This window comes from Biomphalaria glabrata, chromosome 7 (genome assembly GCF_947242115.1).
Source record: "Biomphalaria glabrata chromosome 7, xgBioGlab47.1, whole genome shotgun sequence".
Classification (NCBI taxonomy): Eukaryota; Metazoa; Mollusca; class Gastropoda; family Planorbidae; genus Biomphalaria; species Biomphalaria glabrata.
In genome coordinates this window covers 10,015,234-10,038,841 of record NC_074717.1, presented here as the reverse complement: position 1 = coordinate 10,038,841, position 23,608 = coordinate 10,015,234, and the positions used below count along the sequence as shown (strand labels likewise).

The following is a 23,608-nucleotide window of genomic DNA, read 5'->3' as shown; positions in this document are numbered from 1 at the left end:
ATATAAAAAAAAAAGCATGACGCGTGGAAATGTGGCCAGTTAAGTAACGTGTAGGATTGTGGCCAGGTAAGATAAGAACGTGTCAGCTCGAGCTACTGAGAAATGTTTAAAAAGTCTGATACAACTGCTCGACATCGCAAACGTGGATTTTTGTTTCTTGTTAATCTAGTTCTGTAATAACTAGAGCATAGAATATTCCTTGTACAACTTCAAATCTAATGGCCATCGGTTTACCCAAGGGTTTCATGCGACCAGCCAAACGACAAACGGACATCTTGATATCAGAATCTCAGTGGAATTTAAAGTTGATGCACTAGCACGAGCGTATTGGAACCCTGCACGCTCAGCTGGCCCAGTGGACTTGAGGATCATTTATATACTAGATCCCCTTTAGTTTAAATACATAGCTTTATTGTTAAGTCTTCGGAGGCAAACATAAAAAATTTGTTTCTGCAAAGCAGAATATTTTAGGGCAGACGTTTTGGCGCCAAATGTTATAAGTATTATGTATTATAGGCATATATCTTCATTTTAATATTTGTTTAAAAAGACTGATGAAAATCTATGTTTGTATAAGCGTTTGTATAGTTATTTTGTCCATTAAGTTGGGGAATGTCACTAACGTAATAATTTTTGTGTGGGTTTTAATATTGTCAGCAAAAACGCTCTTAAAATGAAATATTACCATACCTTAAAGTGCATGCAACAATGTTAGACTTAGGGGTCTTACCAGTTGAGACATTGCTATCTACGTAGAGCTTGCCCTCTGTCTAGCTTTTTACCCTTGTCGTAATATCTCGTATCCGAGACCTGGCGTGTGGATTCAATAATGATCTGCTTGCCCAGCTCAAAGAAAGTCACCACACTGTTTCATGAGAAGACGGTCATCAAATTTTCATAGATGTGCCCAAGGACAATTCTGTTACATAATAGGAAAATGAAGGATTTCCCCGTGGTGCAAGGCCTTCGGCCAACTAGTCCAGGGTGGGTCGAATCCGCAAAATACAGTGTGACCCCAACCAAGAAATGTCAGATACGTTGAAGAACCTTCTGACAGAACCAGTGGTGAAGAGCTTGTGGTCAACGTTTGTCTGCGTGAAGAAATCCTTCTGAAGATGTTCAGCGATCTGATACCCTAATGGATTTTTTGTTGGTTTCGCTTTTACATGTTTCGGATAGTCCTTTAATTATAAATGTTGATTGGGCTTAGACATAAGATATTAACTTTCTTAAAGTCATAACAACTTCATACTTATAATTAGGCTTGTCTTCGAGTCCGAAGATATAAGAGGAATGCAGTATTTCCCTTGGCTACGCAGCCCCAGCTGAGACCCACATATATTGCAACACGAAGCACAGGCATAACCATTGTCAGTCGGTGGTCGATTTAGATTTTATTATGGTCTGATAACAACATAAATAACAGAAAACAAAATAGAAATGAACAAGAAACAATTTTGTTATACATAGATTTCTCCTCTATGAAGCTATTGACGGTACAGAAGAAAATTCTGAAACGGGGCAGATTGTTAGTAAAGTAAAGTTTCCCTTTCAGACCTTGCGATCTTAAGGTCATCTGTTTCTTTGGCCAACGGCTAACGAGCAGAGTGTCATGTAGCTAGCAAAACGACCAACCGCCTTTACTTTCCCAAATAAAGTCAGGTACCCATTAGAGTTGGGTGGACTCAGGAACGCCCTAAAAAATACAGAAATTCAAAATCCCAGCCTTTACCGAGATTCGAACCCTGGACCCTCAAGCGCTTAACCACTCAGCCACCGCACACCCAGATTGTTAGTCACTAAATATTCTTTTAATTTTCTTACCTGCCTTGGGCAGTGGCCCTTTTATTAACTGAAATAAACGACTAGCTAATGTACCTTTAAAAATAAGTATGGTGTATATGGGACCTTACATTCAAAATGAATTCATGAAACCTTGTTTAAATACATTTTTAACTACTTGATGGTAGGACATTGCTCAAACTAATCATTTCCAAGCTAAAAAAGGAGTTGTAATAAAAAAAATTGAACAGATTAACAACAATGAACAGAATAACAACAATGAACAGGATAACAACAATGAACTGTATAACAACAATGAACAGGAAAACATAATAAACTGTTTAACAACAATGAACAGGATAACAACAATGAACAGTATAACAACAATGAACAGGATAACAACAATGAACAGTATAACAACAATGAACAGGATAACAACAATGAACAGGATAACAACAATGAACAGAATAACAACAATGAACAGTATAACAAAGTGAATTTCAGTTCACCAAACTGGACTCTTGATCTTGCGGGTGGCTAGGACGATACACGAAACCGAAGCTCTCGATTCTTCACTGGCAGAAGCCAAGCGTATCAAGCGATATCACATTGTCTAGTTCCTGATGACTGATTCTAACGAAACTGTCCGTGTTAGGAGAATTTAAGACACCAGTGATGCCTCTCATGTACTTAGGTATTTATAAACACGTGATAATTAGGCCAAGGCTATTGCCTTCCAAGTCCGAAGATAAAAGGGCAATGCAATGTATCACGTGATACGTAGACCTAGCCGTGACCAAGTTATTTCATCAGAATCCTACATAAAAACAGTTTTAATAATATATAAACCATTGATTGAGCACTAACTGATAACTGCTGTGCACGAAAGTTTGTCTATTTTTTTGCATGTCGGCCTAAAGAGTTACTCTATTTAGAATCAAGAATTATGATTGACTGACCATTTGATATGGTTATTATCATAGTTTTGATTATTTTTAGCCCCAATAGTCATTATTGACTGTGGTCTTGTGTGTGGTCTGGTCATGTAAAAATCTTCATTAAAAATATAAAGCTACAACGAAAGAAACAAATATAAATCAACATTAAAAGAAAAAAAAATGGCTGATAAACATTTCTTGGACATGCATTTCCCGTTTCTACATGCACAAAACAGCCAGCCACTATACAGCTGACAGCTTCTCAGACATGGCAGATAATGTTCTCATATTTTAATTTATACAAAATATATAAATATGGACTTGTATAACGTCATGAATTATTTAATTGTAGTCTCCCTTTAACTGTTACACAAGTAAGTCCATTCATGATCAGTCTAAAAATGTAATTTGTACAATTTTATTTTGCCTGTAGGTATTTAATAATAATAATAATAATAGTTTAATTTATAGAGCGCAGTTGACAAACAAAATGTAGGCTCAAGGCGGTGTGATAGAATTACATAAACATATATAAACTATTTTCCAAAGTCTATTTTTTTATACAGAAATTGCATATAATTATTTTATTTCTGGATTGGAAATGTCCGGAATGGGCGTACACAGGGTTTGATTTTTGCAAACATGATTTCGTTTCGTTTAAACAAATAAGAATTTATTAACTGAAATTTTCATTTTCTTTTTTTTTTCTCGGGAGCATTTTAATATCATCATCATCATCATCTTTCTTTTGCGTTCCTCATGGAACATAGGGCCTCAGTAAAAACCCGTTCCTCATGGAACGAATTATTCAATTAATTTTTGGTAATTAATTTTTTTAAAATTTTTTTTTAAACATTTTTGAGAGACATAGTTGTAAATGGGAGCTCTACACCTTAAATAACCTTTTATTTTTAAAAAAGATTTATATATATATATTTTATTTGTTTTTCTCTCTGTGTCACAAAGCTTATATCAACACTGTCTGTTCAAACGTTTTGTACACGTTATTTCTGACACCCCATCTCGGATCAAGCTGAAATTTCGTATAATTTATTTCTTTTACCTGACAACACAAGAATCAATAAAGACAATTCTGATTAATTAACAATTGCTAATTAATTGTTTTATTTGGTATTTCGAACAAGGGAAAGAAAGTGTATTTGTCTGAGTTTGTGGTATAAGGTGAATAAGTCCCTTTATAGGTCGCCGCTTTAAAGTAAGTTTGAAACAAACAATAGATAACTATATCATTTTCTATTTTCATACTCACCTCACTAGTATAAATCTTTACAAATACGATTAAAGTAAAGTCCACTCAGATGTCCCTTCCTTTCTTCAACCCCTCCCCCCCCCCCTTTTCCCAACTGGTCCAGATAAATGATAGGGTCCTAGCGTAATGAGAAAACTAAAAGCCTGAAATAGGGCTAAACAACAATGGGTCAAACTATTTCTAATCACACAGATTGATCATCGTAAGTCTCAATGTTATTACAAACTTATTGACACGACTGAAACAAGCAACCTGATACAACTACGCTTTAATATAATCTTTGGTTGTTTGTTTTTTTAAAGTATATTTACATTTTCCGCGAAACACAGAGAACGCTGATCTATATTATTACATCTGTCATGTCTGTTTTTTCTTGTTTTTTCGTTATAGGTAAAATGTATTTGATCATTGGTTTTCTTTGTCTACTTCCTTATTTGACCAACGGTCAAGTCGATCTTCAGTCAATCGCTAATGGAGAGTTTAAAAGAATAGACGCCAACAATGATGGACACATCGAGAAAGAAGAAATCTCACAGTCTTTCCAAGTATTTTACGCTTTTTTTTCCTTTGTTAGTTCAGTTCAGGTATACAGCATTAATCTATGCACATTTGTATAATAATATTAAGGCTTGCCTTCGAGTCCGAAGATTAATGATGAATACAGTATTTCCCGTGGCTACGCAGCCCAAGCTGTGACCTACATATTTTGCCACATCTAGGGCAAGCATAACCATTATCCGTCGGTGGTTGATTAGGAATTTCTTTTCGCGTCTACGTCTGTCCTCGGCGGCGGATGTTTGTTTGGTCTCAAATAATGTATTCCTCCAGCGCTGGCTCGTTCTAAAGCCGCGTGCAAGCAGGTGTATACTTACATTTTATTAAACGCGCCTGTTAATAGAAAGCTTTATTTTCTGCACAATTTTAATCTTGTTTTTTTTTTCAATAATCGTACAAGTAGTAATAATATAAAGTGGAAACTGCTTAATATAATTTTTAATGCGGTAGCGGCCCTAGGGGTGGCAAGTGAGGCAACCGACCCAGGCCCTGCGCCTAAAGGGGGGCCCCTTGTTCGCATATATCCTTGTCACTTTCAGCTTCGCAATCCAGATCAGTTCTCATTTACTAGGACTTGTTACTCAATAGTTTGGAAGCCTTTCCGGCATTTATATTGTTGATTATTCTTGCAAAATGTTTCTGGATTATTAGTTACTTTTATTAACCCTAAAAGGCGAAATATTTCATGCAGAATAATTACAATACAGTATGTAATTAGTGAGAGGCCAATAGTACAGTATCTACGTAAGGTAATATGTTTAGTAGCAAAAACAAAAAAAGCCTACAGCGTTAGAGGCGGACGAGCCCGTTAGCGTGAAGTGGTACGGTATGTATAGGCTCAGGGCCCCGCATATAACACCCGACCAGGGCCCCGCATATAACACCCGACCAGGGCCCCGCATATAACACCCGACCAGGGCCCCGCATATAACACCCGACCAGGGCCCCGCATATAACACCCGACCAGGGCCCCGCATATAACACCCGACCAGGGCCCCGCATATAACACCCGACCAGGGCCCCGCATATAACACCCGACCAGGGCCCCGCATATAACACCCGACCAGGGCCCCGCATATAACACCCGACCAGGGCCCTGCGCTCTGCTAAGGCAGCCTGTGTTGTGATGGAACGCCTCATCTAAACTGTTGCGACGTCTAGAAAACATCATAAAAAAAGCATCAAAAATTACACTCACAACATTACCACATTTAAAGGAACTTTTTGAACAAAAGTGCCTAAGAAAAATCGAAGAAATCTTGGAAGACAACGGCCACCCGCTCCATCAGAACTACGTCAGGTCGTCGCGAAGTAGGCGACTGCTGTCAATCAAAACAAGAACGGAGCGGTACAAAAACTCGTTCGTACCTCACTCGGGCAGACTCTATCACCGCCACTCATTGTTTAGGGAACGTAAAATGCACCAAGATACCTGTGTGTAGTCGCTGAATGAACTCTTTATGTTGTGTCTGTTGTATTTATGTGTATTTTTCTGTTGTGTTGTCTTTATATGAGAAACGAGTCCTTGTAATCACAACAAATTTCCGTAAGGATCAATAAAGCAGTCTTAGTCTTAGTCTTAATCTTATACCGTTCGACAATACTAATTACTTAATAATTAAATGAATGCAATTAAATCGCCCCAGTGGCGTAAGAAAGACCCCCGGCAGACAACAGTTTTTCTTCATCTTACTTCGACTTAGATTCTCCCACGCCGTTAGGCGAATTGGGCGGCAAGCTGTCTGTACAAAAATCTGTCACTGGCAATGTCTGAAGCGTCTTCCCACCTGGTGTCCACTCCTGTTTTCTTCATCAGATGTGTACAGATATGTTGGTCGCAACTGGGTTTTCGATGCACTTAATATTTGGAGTCAAAGACGTTGTCATTATTATTATTATATTAGTAACGAACGAGTATTCATTCTCTGACACTGCCGGGATCGAGTTTCGTTAAATAGAAACAAAATTCATTGTGGTCCTTGTATCAGTGTCCACTGAGGAATTTTCTGGTCATGTGGCAGGTCTCATTTGTTAACCAGGGGTAGGGGTATATGGGAGAAGGTTTTCCGTGCTGTCTTTAGGCGCTTAGTAAACACAAATCTCAACTCATATGGAGCAAAGACAAGACAAGTTTAAGCGTACTGAGCCTCTCGACCACGCATTTTCTTTTTTATCAATGAACAGCATATGAACAGCATATCAGGGCGATTAAAATCTACCGTTTTGCCAGTCAAAATAGGTCTATCCCTATTATTATTATTATCATTATTATTATTATTATTATTATTATGTTAGAAAAGAACGAGTATTCATTCTCTGGCTCAGCCAGGGTCGAGTTTCGTTAAAGGGAAACAAAATTCATCGTAGTCTCTTTATTAGTTTCCACCGAGGAATTTTCTGGTGAAGCGGCAGGTCTGCAGCAGTACCGCCTTCTGACAGGCAACGAGAATGTTCCTAGGAATGCCAAGGGCCTTGAAGGTATCTGTGAGGTCAGTTGTTATTACCCCCTCTGTTGATATAACAATGGGGTATATTGTTGTTTTAGATAACTTCCATAAACGCTTAATCTCCAAGCCAAGGTTCCCATATTTTCGTTGTTTTTCCAGCTCAGTGTTTTTTAAATTATGAGATAGCGGCCTTTTCTTTTTTTTATCGATGAGTAGCAGATCAGGGCGATAAAAATCTACCGTTTTATCGGTCAAAATAGGCCTATCCCAGTACAGTAGATGATCCGTAGACTCGAGAACCTCTTGTGGTGAGAATTTGTAATAAGGTGGAGTATCCTTACTGATCAAATTGTGTGTCAAAGCCAAGGGCTGGTGTATTAACTTTGCAACTTGGTAATGGCGACCTAGGTGGGCAGGCTCCGATTATCATTATTATTATTACTATTATTATTATTATCATTATTATGATAGTTGGGCTAATATATTTTGGTTAAAGTTCCCTAAAGGCGATAGGTAGTATATCGCTTGCCTTTGGGAATGCTCTAGTTAGATTACACTGTCAATATCAAGAGAAGGACCTTAACGCCCAGACCCAGGAATCCATTCAGGATAGGAAAGTATATGACGCACCCATAGCCTCTCTAAAACCATAGAAACAAAATATAACTACGCTATAAATAACTTGAATTGTTCACTTCAGCCTTGGTTTCGTTTTTTGCTTTTTAGCTGTTTTTTTTTTGTTTCTTCTCTTTTTTAGGCCTTTGATAATAACCATGACAACAAAATTACCAGGCACGAGTATGATTCAGGGGTCAACAACCTGCACCCAAACGACCCATTCGCCGTCCACGTACTGACCGCTCTTTTCGTAGAGCTGGACTCCAACAACGACAAACATCTGGACGACGCAGACTACGACAAATTCTTCACCAACGCTGACACCGACAAGAACAACCTGGTCACCAGTGAGGAGTTTATCAGGTTAGATTCGTAGTCAAATCTGAGCGGTTAATTTCCCTTTCTTTGACTTTAAAACATAGGAAGAGAAGGTTGACTATTGAATAGGCAGAAAATGTTGAGGACAGCACTTTATACAATATAGCCTTTGACCTTCATTTAGTATATGCACCCTATTCTTTTTGACCGCAAGTTTTTTTTTTACCATTGAGGCCCCAGTATTAATCAGTAAATCGGTTTAAATTTTTCTGTTTCCTGTAATAATAGCAACTAATCCAGAAAAAAAGTTCAAATTCGTTCGCAAACCTTTGATTCATTTCCTTTTCCTGATGCTTACTCGTACAGGAGGTTATTGTAAGTCGTTGTCCACCTTAAAAGGTAACGTTATAATATGCTTGGCTTAACTCATACTACTTGAATGGAGTGCAGGTCTAAAAATAGCAGACTTTTACCTGTCTTTAAAAACAATAACTCGAATTTGATTAGTTTGAACTGGCGCGGTGGTTGAGGTGGTGAGGGATTCCATGGTTCGAATCCTGATGACTTTAACTTTTAATTTCGGAAACTTTAGGGCGCCTCTAAGTCTACCTCTAATGGGTACCTGACATTAGTTGGGGAAAAGTTAAGGCAGTTGGTCGTTGGTAATAGTGCTGGCCACAAGACACCCTCGTTAACCGTATCATAGAAAGACATGACCTTTACTTCATCTCCCCTTAGATAGCAAGGCCTGAAATGGGAACTTATTATTTTGGATAAGTTTGAACACACTGCACGTTTAATTAAAAGAAATCAAACAGTACTGTGATTCAATCAAGTCAAGTTGTTTTATTATGAAATTACTAACCACTGAACTGACTGATGTACAATTTTAACGTCAGCCCACGTTTTGAATTTTTTCTGAATTCAAATATCTCCATAGCAACCCCACTATTTCGAAAGCTACACGAAAAGAGGTATATTTTCCGAAATATTTGGTGTTATTAATATCATTTCATTTTCATTAGCACTAGATTGTATTGACTCTACATTCAAGCGTAGACGGGAATATTTGAATTGGTAAAGACACGTTGATATAATCTCTAAAGAATTGCACATTTTAATGATTCAAATTGAAATCCATTAAAAAAAGTTAAAAAAAAAACAACAACAAACACACACACATATATTTTAGTAATTATTTTAAAAAAATTAAATACAAAAAAAAAATAAATTTAGAAATAGACTCAACGTAAACCTAAGCATTGTGCCATTTTGGACTATATATATGAGTGAATCGTACAATATAGTAAAGACTAAAGTATTTTGAATAATTAAAACTATTATTGTTGTTTAGCTAGATTTAATAATTACATCCCCTTTTACACTGATATGAAAAATTAGTTTTGAAAATAATAATTTGTTTCGATGCTCTATGGCAGTGGCTTAGCTTAGGGTAATGAATGCCCTCAAAAAAAAAAAAAGTTTTAAAACAGCGAAATGTTTCTAATTTCGAAATAAAGTGTATTCCTTTTTTAAGCACTGCTATTTGCAAAGAATCGATTTTACAGAAAAGATAATAGAAGTGAATCTCACGTGCTTTCTCTCCCGCAAACTATCGATCATTTTATCGAAATCAGTTTTTTTTCCACTAGGTCTTGTTCAATTGACGAAATAGCTAAATTAATGAGTCATAAATTCGTCATCGTTGATTGTAAGTATTTCTTCATCAAAGTAAATTTGGAAAAACTTCGCTTGCATTTAGCCACACTTACCACAAAAGTAAAAAAAAAATATGCGAATCAAGATGGCAATATTCGGGGACTGACATTTTTTTTAAAACTCTAAATCTCAGTAGATTCTTGTTTTGGAAGTTCGGAGACTTCTGGAGAAACTGCGACAATTATCTGAAGCCCCCAGACAACATTCGTTTTTGTCTATATCGCTGGAAGAGCCATCGAGATTGATTTCCATCTGAGGATTCAATAAAGGCGACTAAAATTCATATTTATCAGGACGTTGTTCTTATGGAGTTATTATTTCATGAACAATACGTTCCAAGGAAGGTATTTCCATCAGTGGCTCTTTCTTGTGTGTAGATATAGAATACATCTTCATCTTTCTTCCTGTGGCTAAAACTCTTTGGGGCTCTGCATCACAATGTACTTTAAAATTTTGTTATTTGTACTGTGGAAAATACTCGATAAATATTTGCTTTTTATACTTTCGGTATGATGTTTTATTTGTTTTTCTGATCACTAATATTATTATCAATTTATCTTTTATTTTGTTGGGACATGCACGTATTCGGTCTCTCAGGAATGGATCGTACTTGGATAGTATTTCATTCCAGGATATTTCTTTGATTTTGTACTGCCTATTCATCAACTCATTCGCGATGCCCACGGAGTGCCAGATTCTGCTTGAAGAGAAAACGCATGATGTCCAAGATTCTCTACAGATAATCTCTCCACATTTTACCCTCTTGCTTATTTAAATCTTGAGCCTCGCTGTCATTATTGTTGCCTAGTCACAGACAAACTTCAACTTTCCTCCAATCACGTGATGTGTGGCTGAGAGGCATAGACCGCTTGGTTACGGCTTGGCCACCTTACAAGGGGGCTTGAGTTCGAATTCCGACTCTAGCAGGGTTGTTTTTGAGTGGTTGGAAATCTTTCTCCCAGATACACCCTTCCACCACTGGTCCACAAAAGAGATTGGTCCATTACTAATTAGTAATTTTAAAAACACAAAACACCATTATAAACGTGTTCATATCCAGTACATTGAACAATGAAGTAACATTGTATAAGGCGTCAAAAAAAAGTGTAAAAGTGCATTGCCTTCAGAGATTTAAACGAATCTGACAATATTTGATTTCAGCTGGTCTACAGCTTAGATTTAATTTAATTAAAGACTATAGGAAATAACAAATTACCAAAACAACTAAATTTGTTTTTATTTTTGTAATTACAATGTCTAGTTATACTGAGAAAGTTTGCCCTCAGTTTGATGCCCCCCACCACTTAATGCCCCGTGCGGCCCGCAACACCCGCACATAGCTAGCTACGCCACTGCTCTATGGCCTATGGTTTGATTTTAGAGCTAAATACTAGACTGTTCTCTGCATCTAGCTATACCTAAACGCCTGATCTGATTCTTTCCCTACACGTGCTTCTCTTAAGAACCATCTCTCAAAATATCTATCACAGAAACTAGTAAAGGACCTCCTTGACAGTGGTCTTTTATCACTAAACAATATACAAATGAAAACAGAACATAAAAAATACTTAAAAAAAAACAAAAAACTGTTCCTCCTTTACTCATCGTATGGAGAGATTATTTTTTCTGTTAATAATTATAATAAATGTTAGAAAATAAAAGGAACATTTTAAATCCCACCCCATTACCCTCTGCATCTAGCTATACTAAATACCTGATCCGGTGGCGTCACTAGGGTGGGTGACTGGGTGCGGCCAGCTCTGAGTGTCACCCTTCCCCCACTGATAAACATTGTGTGTTATTTTTTTTTTTGTCTGTTGAGCAATAATACACACATTTTATAATTAACTAATCTAATTGATTGTTAAAATGAGAGTTAATTTTTACAATTTATTAATAGTTCACTTTTGCAACAATGAAACCTTAAGTAAATTACAATGTTTTTTTTCTTTTCTGGATTTCAAACTTTAGAACGCATATATAATTAATAAAAAATGTCTTTAACGATTTAATTTTTTATAAATTTGCCCGTTGTTAAAGTAACGTCTGTTCCATTGTCAAACGTGTTATGCTTTTGGTAAAAAGAAAAAGTTTAATTAGCCACCAGTTTGTCAATAGTATTAAGGTAGGCCTACTTTTATGTATCTTTGACTTTCTAGTACACCTTCCCTCCAAAAAAAGATAAAGCAACGATAGATACAATAAAAGACATCTGGCAATACATCTTAAGATGCGCATCTAAAAGCTATAATTTTAAAACAAAAACATTATTTCTATTGTACCAAAAATTGTAGGCAAGAAACATTTTCTGAAAAAAAATGTTGACCACATAAATAAAGTGAATGTTAAACACATCTAGTCAATAGATTTTCATTTGTTTTTTAAATTTCCTATACTCTTTATGGCTCCAGACATTGAAGCTGCATTTTGTATATTCCTGGTCTCGACATATCATAAAGTCAAACTCATTCCTTTCTAGACATTTTCAGATATTAAGTAGATCTCACCAGCTTTTTTCTCCCTTAAAAATCGTATAACTTATGAATCTGCTCAGTGTGCACTATGTCAAACAAAATACAAATATGCTTATAGTAAATTGGACTCTTCTAAATATATCTTTATGAACATTAATCTATTAAACTCTTGAAAGAAGAGCACCTGCATGCGGAAATTCCCGAGGACGTCTTGTCTGTTCAACTTCAAGTTTTCTAATCCTCTAGCCAAATTTGAATTAATTATATACGTCTATTTTTTTTTTTTGAAAAAAATTATGTTTTAATTTTAATTTCAGCTGGTTTCAAAACGCAGAAGGACTTCCTATTGTTGGATAGTTAAAGTTACTCAAGATAGAGATCCAGGAGTAAACTACCGCAAGGGGGCTTGGTGAATGATACATGACTACCTTTGTTAAATTTTATTTAATAAAATACAAAGTATTTTTATACATAATATTTTTCATTAATAGTTTTTCCCTTTTGTTTTCAACCCCCAAAAGAATTAGAGATTTGGATAGCAAAAGCGCGCTCGTTTAGAAAACAATTAATGCAGGAGAGATAATCCATACCATCCAATACCAAAATACCGCTGTCTTATGGCCATGTAAACCAGAGGAAATGAAAAACAAGTAACACAATCACTATAAATAATTAATATCTAATTATGTTCAAATAATAAAGCAAAGTAAACATTCATATTTCAGTTTTCATGATTTTGTAACAATTCAAATCTAGATATATGGTAAATATCACAACACAAGAGAGACAAAATAAAAGCCGAGAGTGTAGTTATATCTTTATTTTAATTATTATCATTACGTTTTATATCTTCTGATCTAATTGACGAAGCAGATGGTGGCTTATCCATTCTCATTCTATTCATTTGAATTTCAATATGACTTGTTTAAATAGGATTGATATCAGTTGCTTGATGTAGTAGTATTAGAATGTAAGGGAGCATACTTATTTTGTCTTAGACTAAATATTTTAATAAATATAGTTACCGCCCTTAATTACGCCCCTTACTATCGCTTTTGTGTTGATAATTTATTTTTTGAACTTATTCAATAATTAACGAAGTAATCTTTCTGAGATTTTAATGAAATGAGTTGTCACGAGTTTATGTGCCAAATTTCAGCTGGATAGGATTATAGGATGTTGTTCAGCGAAATGATTCAAATTTCAAGCCATGATGAAAGTTTCACCAGAAAAAAAAATCTGCAAACATGTTGGCAAGGTAAGGCGTCATCGAAAGTGTTACACCGCTTTGACAGACATTTTAAAAAAGCGCCGAAAAACCAACCAACCGCTCAATATAGGAATGAACCTTTTCTGCAAAGATGTCGCAACAAAGTCGAAATCTTTTTGAAACAAACTTTATTCCAGTAATTCCACTCAGCCATATCTATGTCATATCTTCTAATTATTAAAACAAGAACCGAACGGTTTAGGAACTATTTTGTTTCTTGCTTTGGGATACTATATCAGCGCTACTTGTTGACAAAAGAATGTACAAATGACCAAGACGTCGGTGTGTGTAGTCACTCAATGAACTACACTCTGTGTCCTCTTTTGTGGAGTGTTGTTTTGAATTGAAGACGAGTCAAAGTTATCAAAACACATTTCTAATAAGGCTCAATAAAACAATCATAATCTTAGTTCTAGTAGTAAGAACAGAATAAACAGTGGAGCCCTTTAGACAATTAATTAAAACTACAGCAGTTCCACAATAGAATTCCTTTCAGTTGTATCGCATCAGAACGTCTGCCTAAATCACCGGAAGATTCGTTGCTTTAGGTCCCTGCTACAGCTCAGAAGGAGGCTTCGTAGTTCCCTACAACTATGACAATGTAAGCATTTTATTTATTCTATCCCAGCGTCCTCCTGTCCTTGTCCAATAGTGCTCCCCACTCCACAAGCGCCTGTGCAAGGCAGGGTTACAACACTATTTATAAATGTCTTTTAAGCTATATATTGAAATCTCGACTGTAAGTCTTCCATTCCATTAGTGTCGTTTTGTTTTTTATATACACAAAAACATCAACAAAAGCCACAATAACAAAGTAAAGCACCATAAACAAAAATAAGAAAAACAACAACAACAAAGCAACATCAAGGTAAACACGGTTTTGTGAATTGATTAATATTTTGTGGAGAAATATAACCTTGTATTTATTCTGTAGGCTTTTTCCTTTACTCTAGGCACACTATCTTTGACACATTTACAACCTGAGTAGCTGGACACAGTAGCGTGACTGGGAGGAGGTACGGGGGTGCGAGCCCCACCGGGTGAAACCCACAAGAGTGTGACACCCATGTAAAAAAAGGCACTTTTGCAAAAGTATTTGCAAATTTATAGATACTGAAACATTAGTATTTACTGTAAAAGTCTAAATCTATCTATCTATCTATCTATCTATCTATCTATCTATCTATCTATCTATCTATCTATCTATCTATCTATCTATCTATCTATCTATCTATCTAACTATCTATCTCTCTATATATATTATTTTTAATTATTGTTTTTTTTAAAACAAATATTGAAATAGTAAACAAGCTTACAAAGCAAGTAGGCGAGAAAGCGTTTTCTAAGGAAAAAGTCGGTTGCATTAGCATCGTTGTTACTCCATTTTAAAGAATTAATCAAGTAAGAGCGATATTTTTACCCTTGGTTAAAAATTAAATACGCGACATTGTTTCGTCTTCGAAGTAGAAGATTTTAAAATGAGTTCAAAAAGCTAAAAAAAAAATGCAGCAAAACGCTTAGCGTCTCCCTTTCAAATCATACATTTTACACATTGATCTGTTTTCTACCAGTCTCTAGTCTACATGAACACAGTGCAGCAAATAACTGATTAGATATCTTAACTGCACTTTATTTTGTTACAAGAATAGCAGGGCATTGCTCTGTAGACACCTCAGAAAATGCAGTTCTGAACCTCGAAATGCTGGAAAAAGCGTTTGGCGGTGGGGCTCCGCCATGTACCCTTCTAATGAAACTTTTAGTGCTCCTCAGACTCCTTAGCAGGCAAGTTGAAAGCTAACAATTTTTTTAAATCAACGAACAAAGGTGATAAGCTCACTGCGTTAATTTAACAAAAGGTCAAACTAAAGATAGTTTTTTGTTTAGAATTTAGGGGGTGGGGTGGGGGGATTAGATGGGGAGAGGGAGTGACACCATGACATAACTGCACCGGGTTACGCCGACCCTACTGAGGCCACTGGACGAATATTGACCTATATTGAAAACATAGTTTTGACTCAATGACCTTCAGTTTTGTAAATCCGACTTGTAATTTTTTTTCACAAAACTTTGATAGTTCTTGTTGCTCCTTCACAAAATTCGCTGATGATGCGGCTCTTCTTGTCCTGCTCTCAGAGAGCTCAGACGTAAATAAGTATTTCAAAGCATTAGAACACATTGAAGAATACTGTAAAGATAATTTTTTATTATTAAATGTAAGAAAAACCAAAGAAATGATAATCGATTTTCGTAGGGACAAGAAGGAAAATGATATTGTTTCTGTAGCTGGAGAGACTATTGAAATGGTGCAAACCTTTAAATACCTTGGTACTATCCTAGACAATAAACTAAATTTTACTGCAAATACTGATTATATCAGCAAAAAAAGGGCAGCAAAGATTACGACTCCTAAGAAAACTGTCCTCGTTTAATGTTAGCGAAAAGGCCTTGGCTATGTTTTATCACGCTCACATCTGCAATATTTTCAGTTTCAATATCACTGCCTGGTATGGCAATCTGAGCATTAAAAATAGGAATAAATTTAATAGAATCCTAAATGCTGCTGGCAAAATCATTGGCAAAAAACAAACCCCATTTGGGCAGTTGTTTGAGACAAACATCTATAAAAAAGCTAACAAGATCCTCGAAATAAAGAATCACCCTTTGTGTCAGGATTTCGTGATTTTACCATCACAAAAGAGATACAAGACATCGATAGCAAAGACAAACAGACACAAACACTCTTTTGTTCCCCTGGCAATCAAATCATTAAATAAGAACAATCTGGTATAAACTTTGTCACATGTAAATTATGAGTGAGTCTGGTATGAATGTACACTTTGGTTTCTTATAGTTATAATGTTTTTTGTTTGATGTAATGCACAAATTGTAAGACAAATTTCCTTACGGATAATAAAGATTATTATTTTATTATTATTATTAAAAGTTGACAAGTATCTTGGTTTTTCCAAAAGTAGCGCTCTAAAAATCAATTAAGCTACAATTTACCCTCGCTGCCATAGACAACTATGATGGTCTCTGAAAGGGACAGCCGGGAAACACTCACGAAAGTCCCTGGACACACATTTGAGACCTAAAAAAAAAAAATCTTGCCGAAAACAGGCAAAGACTACCAAAAAAAATATATCAATAGGTTTATCCACACTCATGCGGGCAACGGTTTGCTCTCAATTAGTTGTGGGAAAATCTGTTTGTTCGCAACTGGGTTTGCGTGGTAACGTGGAATACTGAAGTCTATCATTGAAATCGAAGATATTGCTGTATTATTATCACAGACGGTACCCAAAAAAAAATAACACGTACAATATTGATGCATGTATTAAAAAATTATGGTAAATTTATTTCAGAAAATGTACAATATTGTACACTTTGTAAAAAAAAAATCACATTGAAAATGACATTAGTTTACAATCATGACACCGACGTGTACACATGTGAAGTAATCCTCTAATTAGTAAATTGTTACTTGCTTTATTGTTGGTTGCCTCTGGTGATTGGTACCCCAGCCAAGTCATGGAAATATCTGTCAACAAGAAAATAATCATTATGATTACAATGACACCTTAAAGTACATTACCTTCTTTATTGTGTTATAAATGTAGAATACTTTTATTAGAAAAACCGGCTGGACAACGTAACTGAATGGACCACCTTCTCCCTTGACATCCTAAGAAAAGCAGCTGACCAGAAAAAGTAAAGGGTCTTTGTTTCGCGGACTGTCAATTCACCCTTAAGTCAAGGGAGTGAAAAAAACAGAAGTGTTATAAAAAAAGTTGTCCATAACAACGCAACCAACCTAAAAGATAATTAACAAGGAATAATAGTCTGGTAAGTAAAGTTTCCCTTTTCAAACATTGCGGTCCAGGGGGCAGATAACGTAAACTTCATCCAGTTAACAATTCTGTCATTTGGCCCGCATTACCAACAGCAAGGTGTTCGGTGCTCGCAAAGACCTTCCATCGGGTAACAGTACCAGGAAAAAGAAGAAGAGGCAGACAGAGAAAGCGATGGGAAGACAACATAAAAGAATGGAGAGGCCTGCCATAGAAAGAAGTTCTGGCTAGGGCATGGGACAGAGAGGAATGGAGAAAAACGGTCGCCAAATCTTGCGTGGAGCCCCAACGGTCCAACAGATAGGTATAAAAGGTAAAATACAACAACCCACCAACAGCGTTAAATTTGCCCAACTATATGTCAGGTACCTTAAGAGTTGTCTGCATATTTTTTTAAATCTCGTACTTCACCTGGTTTCAGACATGTGATCCTATTTTACGGATGTTTACTTGGCCACCAGGCCGCCAAAGTCTTAAGAAAGGGGATGTGCTAACTAGGATCGAAACTCACATGACGAACTCGCGTTGGCTGACTAGATTGTTTTTGTTGGAGTCAGCAGAGTTGAAGAGGCGGGTGTAGTCAGGGTCGTCGATATGGTTGTCGTTGTCGTAGTCCAAGGCGTCAAAGAGTCTCAGGAGAAGATCTTTAGCCCCTGGATTGTTCTCATGGTGTGTCTCGACCTCACGCTGGTACTCCTGTCTTGAGATTCTCTGGTCGTGGTTGGCATCAAAACGCTGTTAAAATAAAAAAAAAAAACAAAAAAAAAACTTTTTTTTTCTTAATTTGTCAATGCAACACTTTTAAACAAAATAGTCCAATGCTTTAGAAAGACTTCAAAGTTATTGTTGGTAAGCATCGCCAATTTAAGGCAACAGAACTTTTAAGCGCTCACAGCAGTACTCGCCACACATTTCCGGGATGTTCATCGAAGTAACTGACTCACATTCCCGAAATGTTCATCGCAGTAATTGACACACATTCCCGGGATGTTCATCGCAGTAATTGACACACATTCCCGGGATGTTCATCACAGTAACTGACACACATTCCCAGGATGTTCATCGCAGTAATTGACACACATTTCCGGGATGTTCATCGCAGTAATTGACACACATTCCCGGGATTTTCATCGCAGTAATTGACACACATTCCCGGGATGTTCATCGCAGTAATTGACACACATTCCCGGGATGTTCATCGCAGTAATTGACACACATTCCCGGGATGTTCATCGCAGTAACTGACACACATTCCCGGGATGTTCATCGCAGTAACTGACACACATTCCCGGGATGTTCATCGCAGTAACTGACACACATTCCCGGGATGTTCATCGCAGTAATTGACACACATTCCCGGGATGTTCATCGCAGTAACTGACACACATTCCCGGGATGTTCATAGCAGTAATTGACACACATTCCCGGGATGTTCATCGCAGTAACTGACACACATTCACGGGATGTTCATCGCAGTAACTGACACACATTCACGGGATGTTCATCGCAGTAACTGACACACATTCCCGGGATGTTCATCGCAGTAACTGACACACATTCCCGGGATGTTCATCGACGTAACTGACATACATTCCCGGGATGTTCATCGCAGTAATTGACACACATTCCCGGGATGTTCATCGCAATAATTGACACACATTCCCGGGATGTTCATCGCAGTAATTGACACACATTCCCGTGATGTTCATCGCAGTAACTGACACACATTCCCGGGATGTTCATCGACGTAACTGACATACATTCCCGGGATGTTCATCGCAGTAATTGACACACATTCCCGGGATGTTCATCGCAATAATTGATACACATTCCCGGGATGTTCATCGCAGTAATTGACACACATTCCCGTGATGTTCATCGCAGTAACTGACACACATTCCCGGGATGTTCATCGCAGTAATTGACACACATTCCCGGGATGTTCATCGCAGTAACTGACACACATTCCCGGGATGTTCATCGCAGTAACTGACACACATTCCCGGGATGTTCATCGCAGTAATTGACACACATTCCAGGGATGTTCATTGCAGTAATTGACACACATTCTCGGGATGTTCATCGCAGTAATTGACACACATTCTCGGGATGTTCATCGCAGTAACTGACACACATTCCCGGGATGTTCATCGCAGTAATTGACACACATTCCCGGGATGTTCATCGCAGTAACTGACACACATTCCCGGGATGTTCATCGCAGTAAGTGACATACATTCCCGGGATGTTCATCGCAGTAACTGACACACATTCCCGGGATGTTCATCGCAATAATTGACACACATTCTCGGGATGTTCATCGCAGTAATTGACACAGATTCCCGGGATGTTCATCGCAGTAACTGACACACATTCCCGGGATGTTCATCGCAGTAATTGACACACATTCCCGGGATGTTCATCGCAGTAACTGACACACATTCCCGGGATGTTCATCGCAGTAATTGACACACATTCCCGGGATGTTCATCGAAGTAACTGACTCACATTCCCGGGATGTTCATCGCAGTAACTGACACACATTCCCGGGATGTTCATCGCAGTAATTGACACACATTCATGTGGTGTTTATCTTCATCTCGTTCAAAGTAAAAACCAACAAGGACTAAGATGTCTAACATTCTGCTTCTTTTTATTATAGTAATTGTTATTTATATTTTAAATGCGCGTGTCCTATGCTTCCAGTGCTCTCTGTAGTTTAATCTCTTTAGTGAACTTGAGAAGATCCCCATATGTTTTTAAGAGCTCAGCAAATAAATAAAAAATCGTCATATTGACTAATAAAATATTTGAGATTCGAACTTTGAACCAATCAGTCAGACATCCCCCAATTACAGTTGAAACAAGTACAAATGAAAGGAGTTAAAGTGAATCATCTTACACTAAAGTACTGTTGGACTTCTAGTGGCTCAATGTTACCATCCTGGTCAATGTCAAACCTGTTGAACTCATAGTTGGCGAGTGCATTGACGTCCACTTGACCAAAGGCCAACACTGGCAAGCACAATACAAGAGCGAAGACGAGCATTTTGTGTTCTGAAAGGCAGACAAATATTCACCTAAATGTTTGAAACACATACACACACACACTATTTAGACAAACAATGCACTATTTTTTTATTAAACTTATACTAACTCACTCTGCCTGTCTGTATGGGTAGATTCTTTTAACCAGTTTTTTTTTTCCTACTTCCCGTTGTCGGAAAAAGTTTTAAATTTCGCACAATTATTCATTGTCGAGGATATTACACGAATCAATTAAAAATTTATCAATTTATTCAATCAGTGGTTATTATTGTAGCATTTAACATCCGAATCAATTCGGACCAAAAAAAAGTTAGTACATTTTTGAGACTAACATTGATATCAAGACCTTGGTAGAGCCTTATGATGTAATACCCACCGGCACAAACCATGCGGAATATTGCGGAAATAAAAGAGAAGAGGATTGCCAATACTCTTGGAGCATCTTGGATGTTACACAAAGAGTTGAGCGATATACCGTTACTAAAATCCCTAGCACAGTTAGTTACAAAACGCCAGGAATTAAAACTCAAATAACAGTGAGTCTATGAGTTTAAAAAAACAACATTAAAAACCTAAAAAAAAAACCTAAAAAAAAAAAAAAAAGATAGATAAAAGCTGATGGCCTCATAATTGTGAGGTTTAGGATTTGGATTTCCGTCACGGTAGCCCCAAGTTGAGAACCATCGCTCTGTCAACCCAGACATCCTGCAGGAATTTCCTTTTAGGATGTTATCATCTTTCTTGAGTGAACGTCAAACTTATACAAAGGGGATGCGCTGAGTATTTTCAGGTACGCCGTGTGTATGTATTGTCTTCAAAACTATACGTTCTTTTAACTTGTCAATAACAAACTTATTATTAGTTGACATTATTATCATATCTTATCTTAACAAGAAAGTGTACTTACGAAGTTTACCAACAAACTACAGGTTTGTACTTTCAAAGAGTTGCCTACCTTTATATATGTTTTTATTGAGACATTTTTCAACGTCTGGACAACATAAACTGACCGTGGGAAATGTCACATGGAAATTTTTTTTTTCTGGATATTTTGTCAAATCATTAGTTTAGACAGTAGATAAGACATGGATAGTGAAAAGTGGCACTGAGTGATCTAAAACTAAAAAATCTATTAATTAAAATATTGTTTTTATCTATTTTTTCCCCATTTAAATAAGATAAATATAATCTCGTAGGAAAAGATTCACCCACACCTAAAAAAAAAAGACAAAAAAAATTAACAAACAAAAAACAAACAAGTTAAAAATTAAATTATCATTTGATTGCACTCGACAAACGATCCCACCCCCCTTTTTCAGCTGGATTCACCACATCCTGTACTTGGATCGGCCGTAGTTAACCAATAGGCATGTACAGATCAACAAGTTATTCATATGCAAAAAAAAACAAAAAAAAAAACCAACAACAATATGAAAATAAACGAAATAATTATCATTGTGGTATCACTATATCAAATACAAGAATAAACATTAAATATACTTTTTTTTTCGTAAGATAATTTCTCGTTTGTGCAACTTAAAGAGCAATTGTTTTTCTCTTTAAAAATAATGAATGTTAAATTAAAACAACACTGGAACATTATTTTACCTCGCCCACACCCCCTTCTCCCCGAGAAAGAATCTTGGTGAAGGGAATGTATAGATCTAGGACACTTTTTTAATATTCCAATGATAAGCATTTAGATATAGATCTAGACTTAGAACACGATGCGTACAATTTTCTTGAACATTACTTTATTAAACTCTTCAGTCAGAAAAGCCTTACATTCGGAAACTCCCCAAAGCGATAATTATTTCATTACTTTATTAAACTCTTCAGTCAGAAAAGCCTTACATTCGGAAACTCCCCAAAGCGATAGTTATTTCAAGAATGCGGTAGTCCTTTCAAAACCGTTTTTGGATCTAGATTCGAGATCAATGTCTAGATCTCTAGCCAAATTCACATTGTCTTTTCATTTTTTTTTTTGAAAAATGATAACAGTCAAACCAGAGTTTTCCCCCATGTTGCCAACGAGCAAGTACACTGTTACTAAACTGTTAAATTTCTAGAAAAATCGTTAGAGCCGTTTTTGGGATGCAGGTGTTCCTCCATGACTGAAATTCTGACTTGAATAGAGGTATTGTAATGAAATAATTTAATATGAAATTTAAAAAGTAAGATTTCACAGATATCTCCAAGTCCAGAAAATACCTAAATAATATTGTTGCTATAATTACGCTACCGGTACTCCTGAAGACTTGAACAATTGTTCATTACAAAATCTTTGATGGATTTTGTTAAGGGGAGACGACTACATTGAATTTTGAGTCCCTTTAACGAATCATGATCTTGGCAGTGCCAGAGAATGACTTCTAGCTCAAGATTTTTAATTTAAAATCTGAATGACAACAAGATGCCATCTAAAGTCAGGAGCTGATCTGAAATATTTTCACAAACGTTTTGATTTCATTAACACTGCCTGATGTAATCAATGTTGTCTGCTGGCAGTAATTTAAGAATGAATGAAAAAGTGCCATTATAAGGATTAGGAGTACAACGCAACGTAGCATAAACCATGACGCAATAGAAGCCATGACGCAATAGGTACCATGAAGTAGTAGATGCCATGACGCAATAGGAGCCATGAAGTAGAAGATGCCATGTCGCAATAGGAGCCATGACGCAATAGGTACCATGAAGTAGTAGATGCCATGACGCAATAGGTGCCATGAGGCAATAAGTAACATGACGCAATAGGTGCCATGACGCAATATGCGACGTATATTTACCATTTTGCTATAAGACGTCCCTTAATCGCTAGCTAAGTTAAAGTAAGATTTGAGTAATAAGTTTGATTAAATAAAGTGTGATTTTATTTCGCAACCAACATCTAATCTTAATCTACCTATGACACTAAACGTATCTATTGAAGGACATATGTTTCCTTATAAAAGAATATTACGTCCTACACATGTCCTTGTGCTAGCCTAGTGTCCTAGTCAAATATGTTAATCTAAAACTACAGCGATTTTCTTAGCTGGTTTAAGTTAAAGTTGTGTGGGCACTTAAAAAGAATACTTACATGAATTTGTCCTATTATATAAAATAAGAAATGAGCATTTCATTTTTCATAAGTATTTTATTGGATCATAAGTGAATCCTATTGGAAGTTAGGGTTTAGTGGACCAGGTATTCCTTTTTACTTTAGATTTTTAGGCCTGGGGTGTCTCTGAGTGTTTTTAGTAAGTATTCATAAGTAAGTATTCATTAGTAAGTATTCATTAGTAAGTATTCATTAGTAAGTATTCATTAGTAAAT

At 36.5% G+C, this 23,608-nt stretch overlaps 2 protein-coding genes across 2 annotated transcripts; one reads left to right on the top strand and one right to left on the bottom strand.

The window, feature by feature from the left end:
* The first annotated feature begins 2,982 nt into the window (after positions 1-2,982).
* LOC106079636 (uncharacterized) lies at positions 2,983-12,603 on the top strand. Its single transcript, XM_056036397.1, has 4 exons — positions 2,983-3,094; positions 4,381-4,535; positions 7,750-7,973; positions 12,439-12,603. The coding sequence occupies exons 2-4, from the start codon at positions 4,386-4,388 to the stop codon at positions 12,476-12,478; spliced, it is 414 nt and encodes a 137-aa protein (XP_055892372.1). The 5' UTR covers positions 2,983-3,094; positions 4,381-4,385; the 3' UTR covers positions 12,479-12,603.
* Positions 12,604-16,720: 4,117 nt separating this feature from the next.
* On the bottom strand, positions 16,721-21,316 carry LOC106079633 (uncharacterized). The gene is made up of 4 exons (XM_056035628.1): positions 21,198-21,316; positions 20,145-20,299; positions 17,754-17,977; positions 16,721-16,932 (listed from the first exon to the last, which is right to left on the bottom strand). Exons 2-4 carry the CDS (start codon positions 20,289-20,291, stop codon positions 16,881-16,883), a joined length of 423 nt encoding a protein of 140 aa, XP_055891603.1. The 5' UTR covers positions 20,292-20,299; positions 21,198-21,316; the 3' UTR covers positions 16,721-16,880.
* Positions 21,317-23,608: the final 2,292 nt, after the last annotated feature.

Bases quoted from the DNA above. Each gene is read 5' to 3' on its own strand.
- LOC106079633 (XM_056035628.1), bottom strand. From the start codon at position 20,291: ATGCTCGTCTTCGCTCTTGTATTGTGCTTGCCAGTGTTGGCCTTTGGT. The intron at 17,978-20,144 runs GTAAGATGATTC...TTATTTTAACAG, and splicing joins AAGTCCAACAGTACTTTAGT to CGTTTTGATGCCAACCACGA. The intron at 16,933-17,753 runs GTGAGTTTCGAT...TCTTGTTGACAG, and splicing joins AGCCAACGCGAGTTCGTCAT to ATATTTCCATGACTTGGCTG.
- LOC106079636 (XM_056036397.1), top strand. From the start codon at position 4,386: ATGTATTTGATCATTGGTTTTCTTTGTCTACTTCCTTATTTGACCAAC. The intron at 4,536-7,749 runs GTATTTTACGCT...TCTCTTTTTTAG, and splicing joins AAATCTCACAGTCTTTCCAA to GCCTTTGATAATAACCATGA. The intron at 7,974-12,438 runs GTTAGATTCGTA...TTTTAATTTCAG, and splicing joins ACCAGTGAGGAGTTTATCAG to CTGGTTTCAAAACGCAGAAG.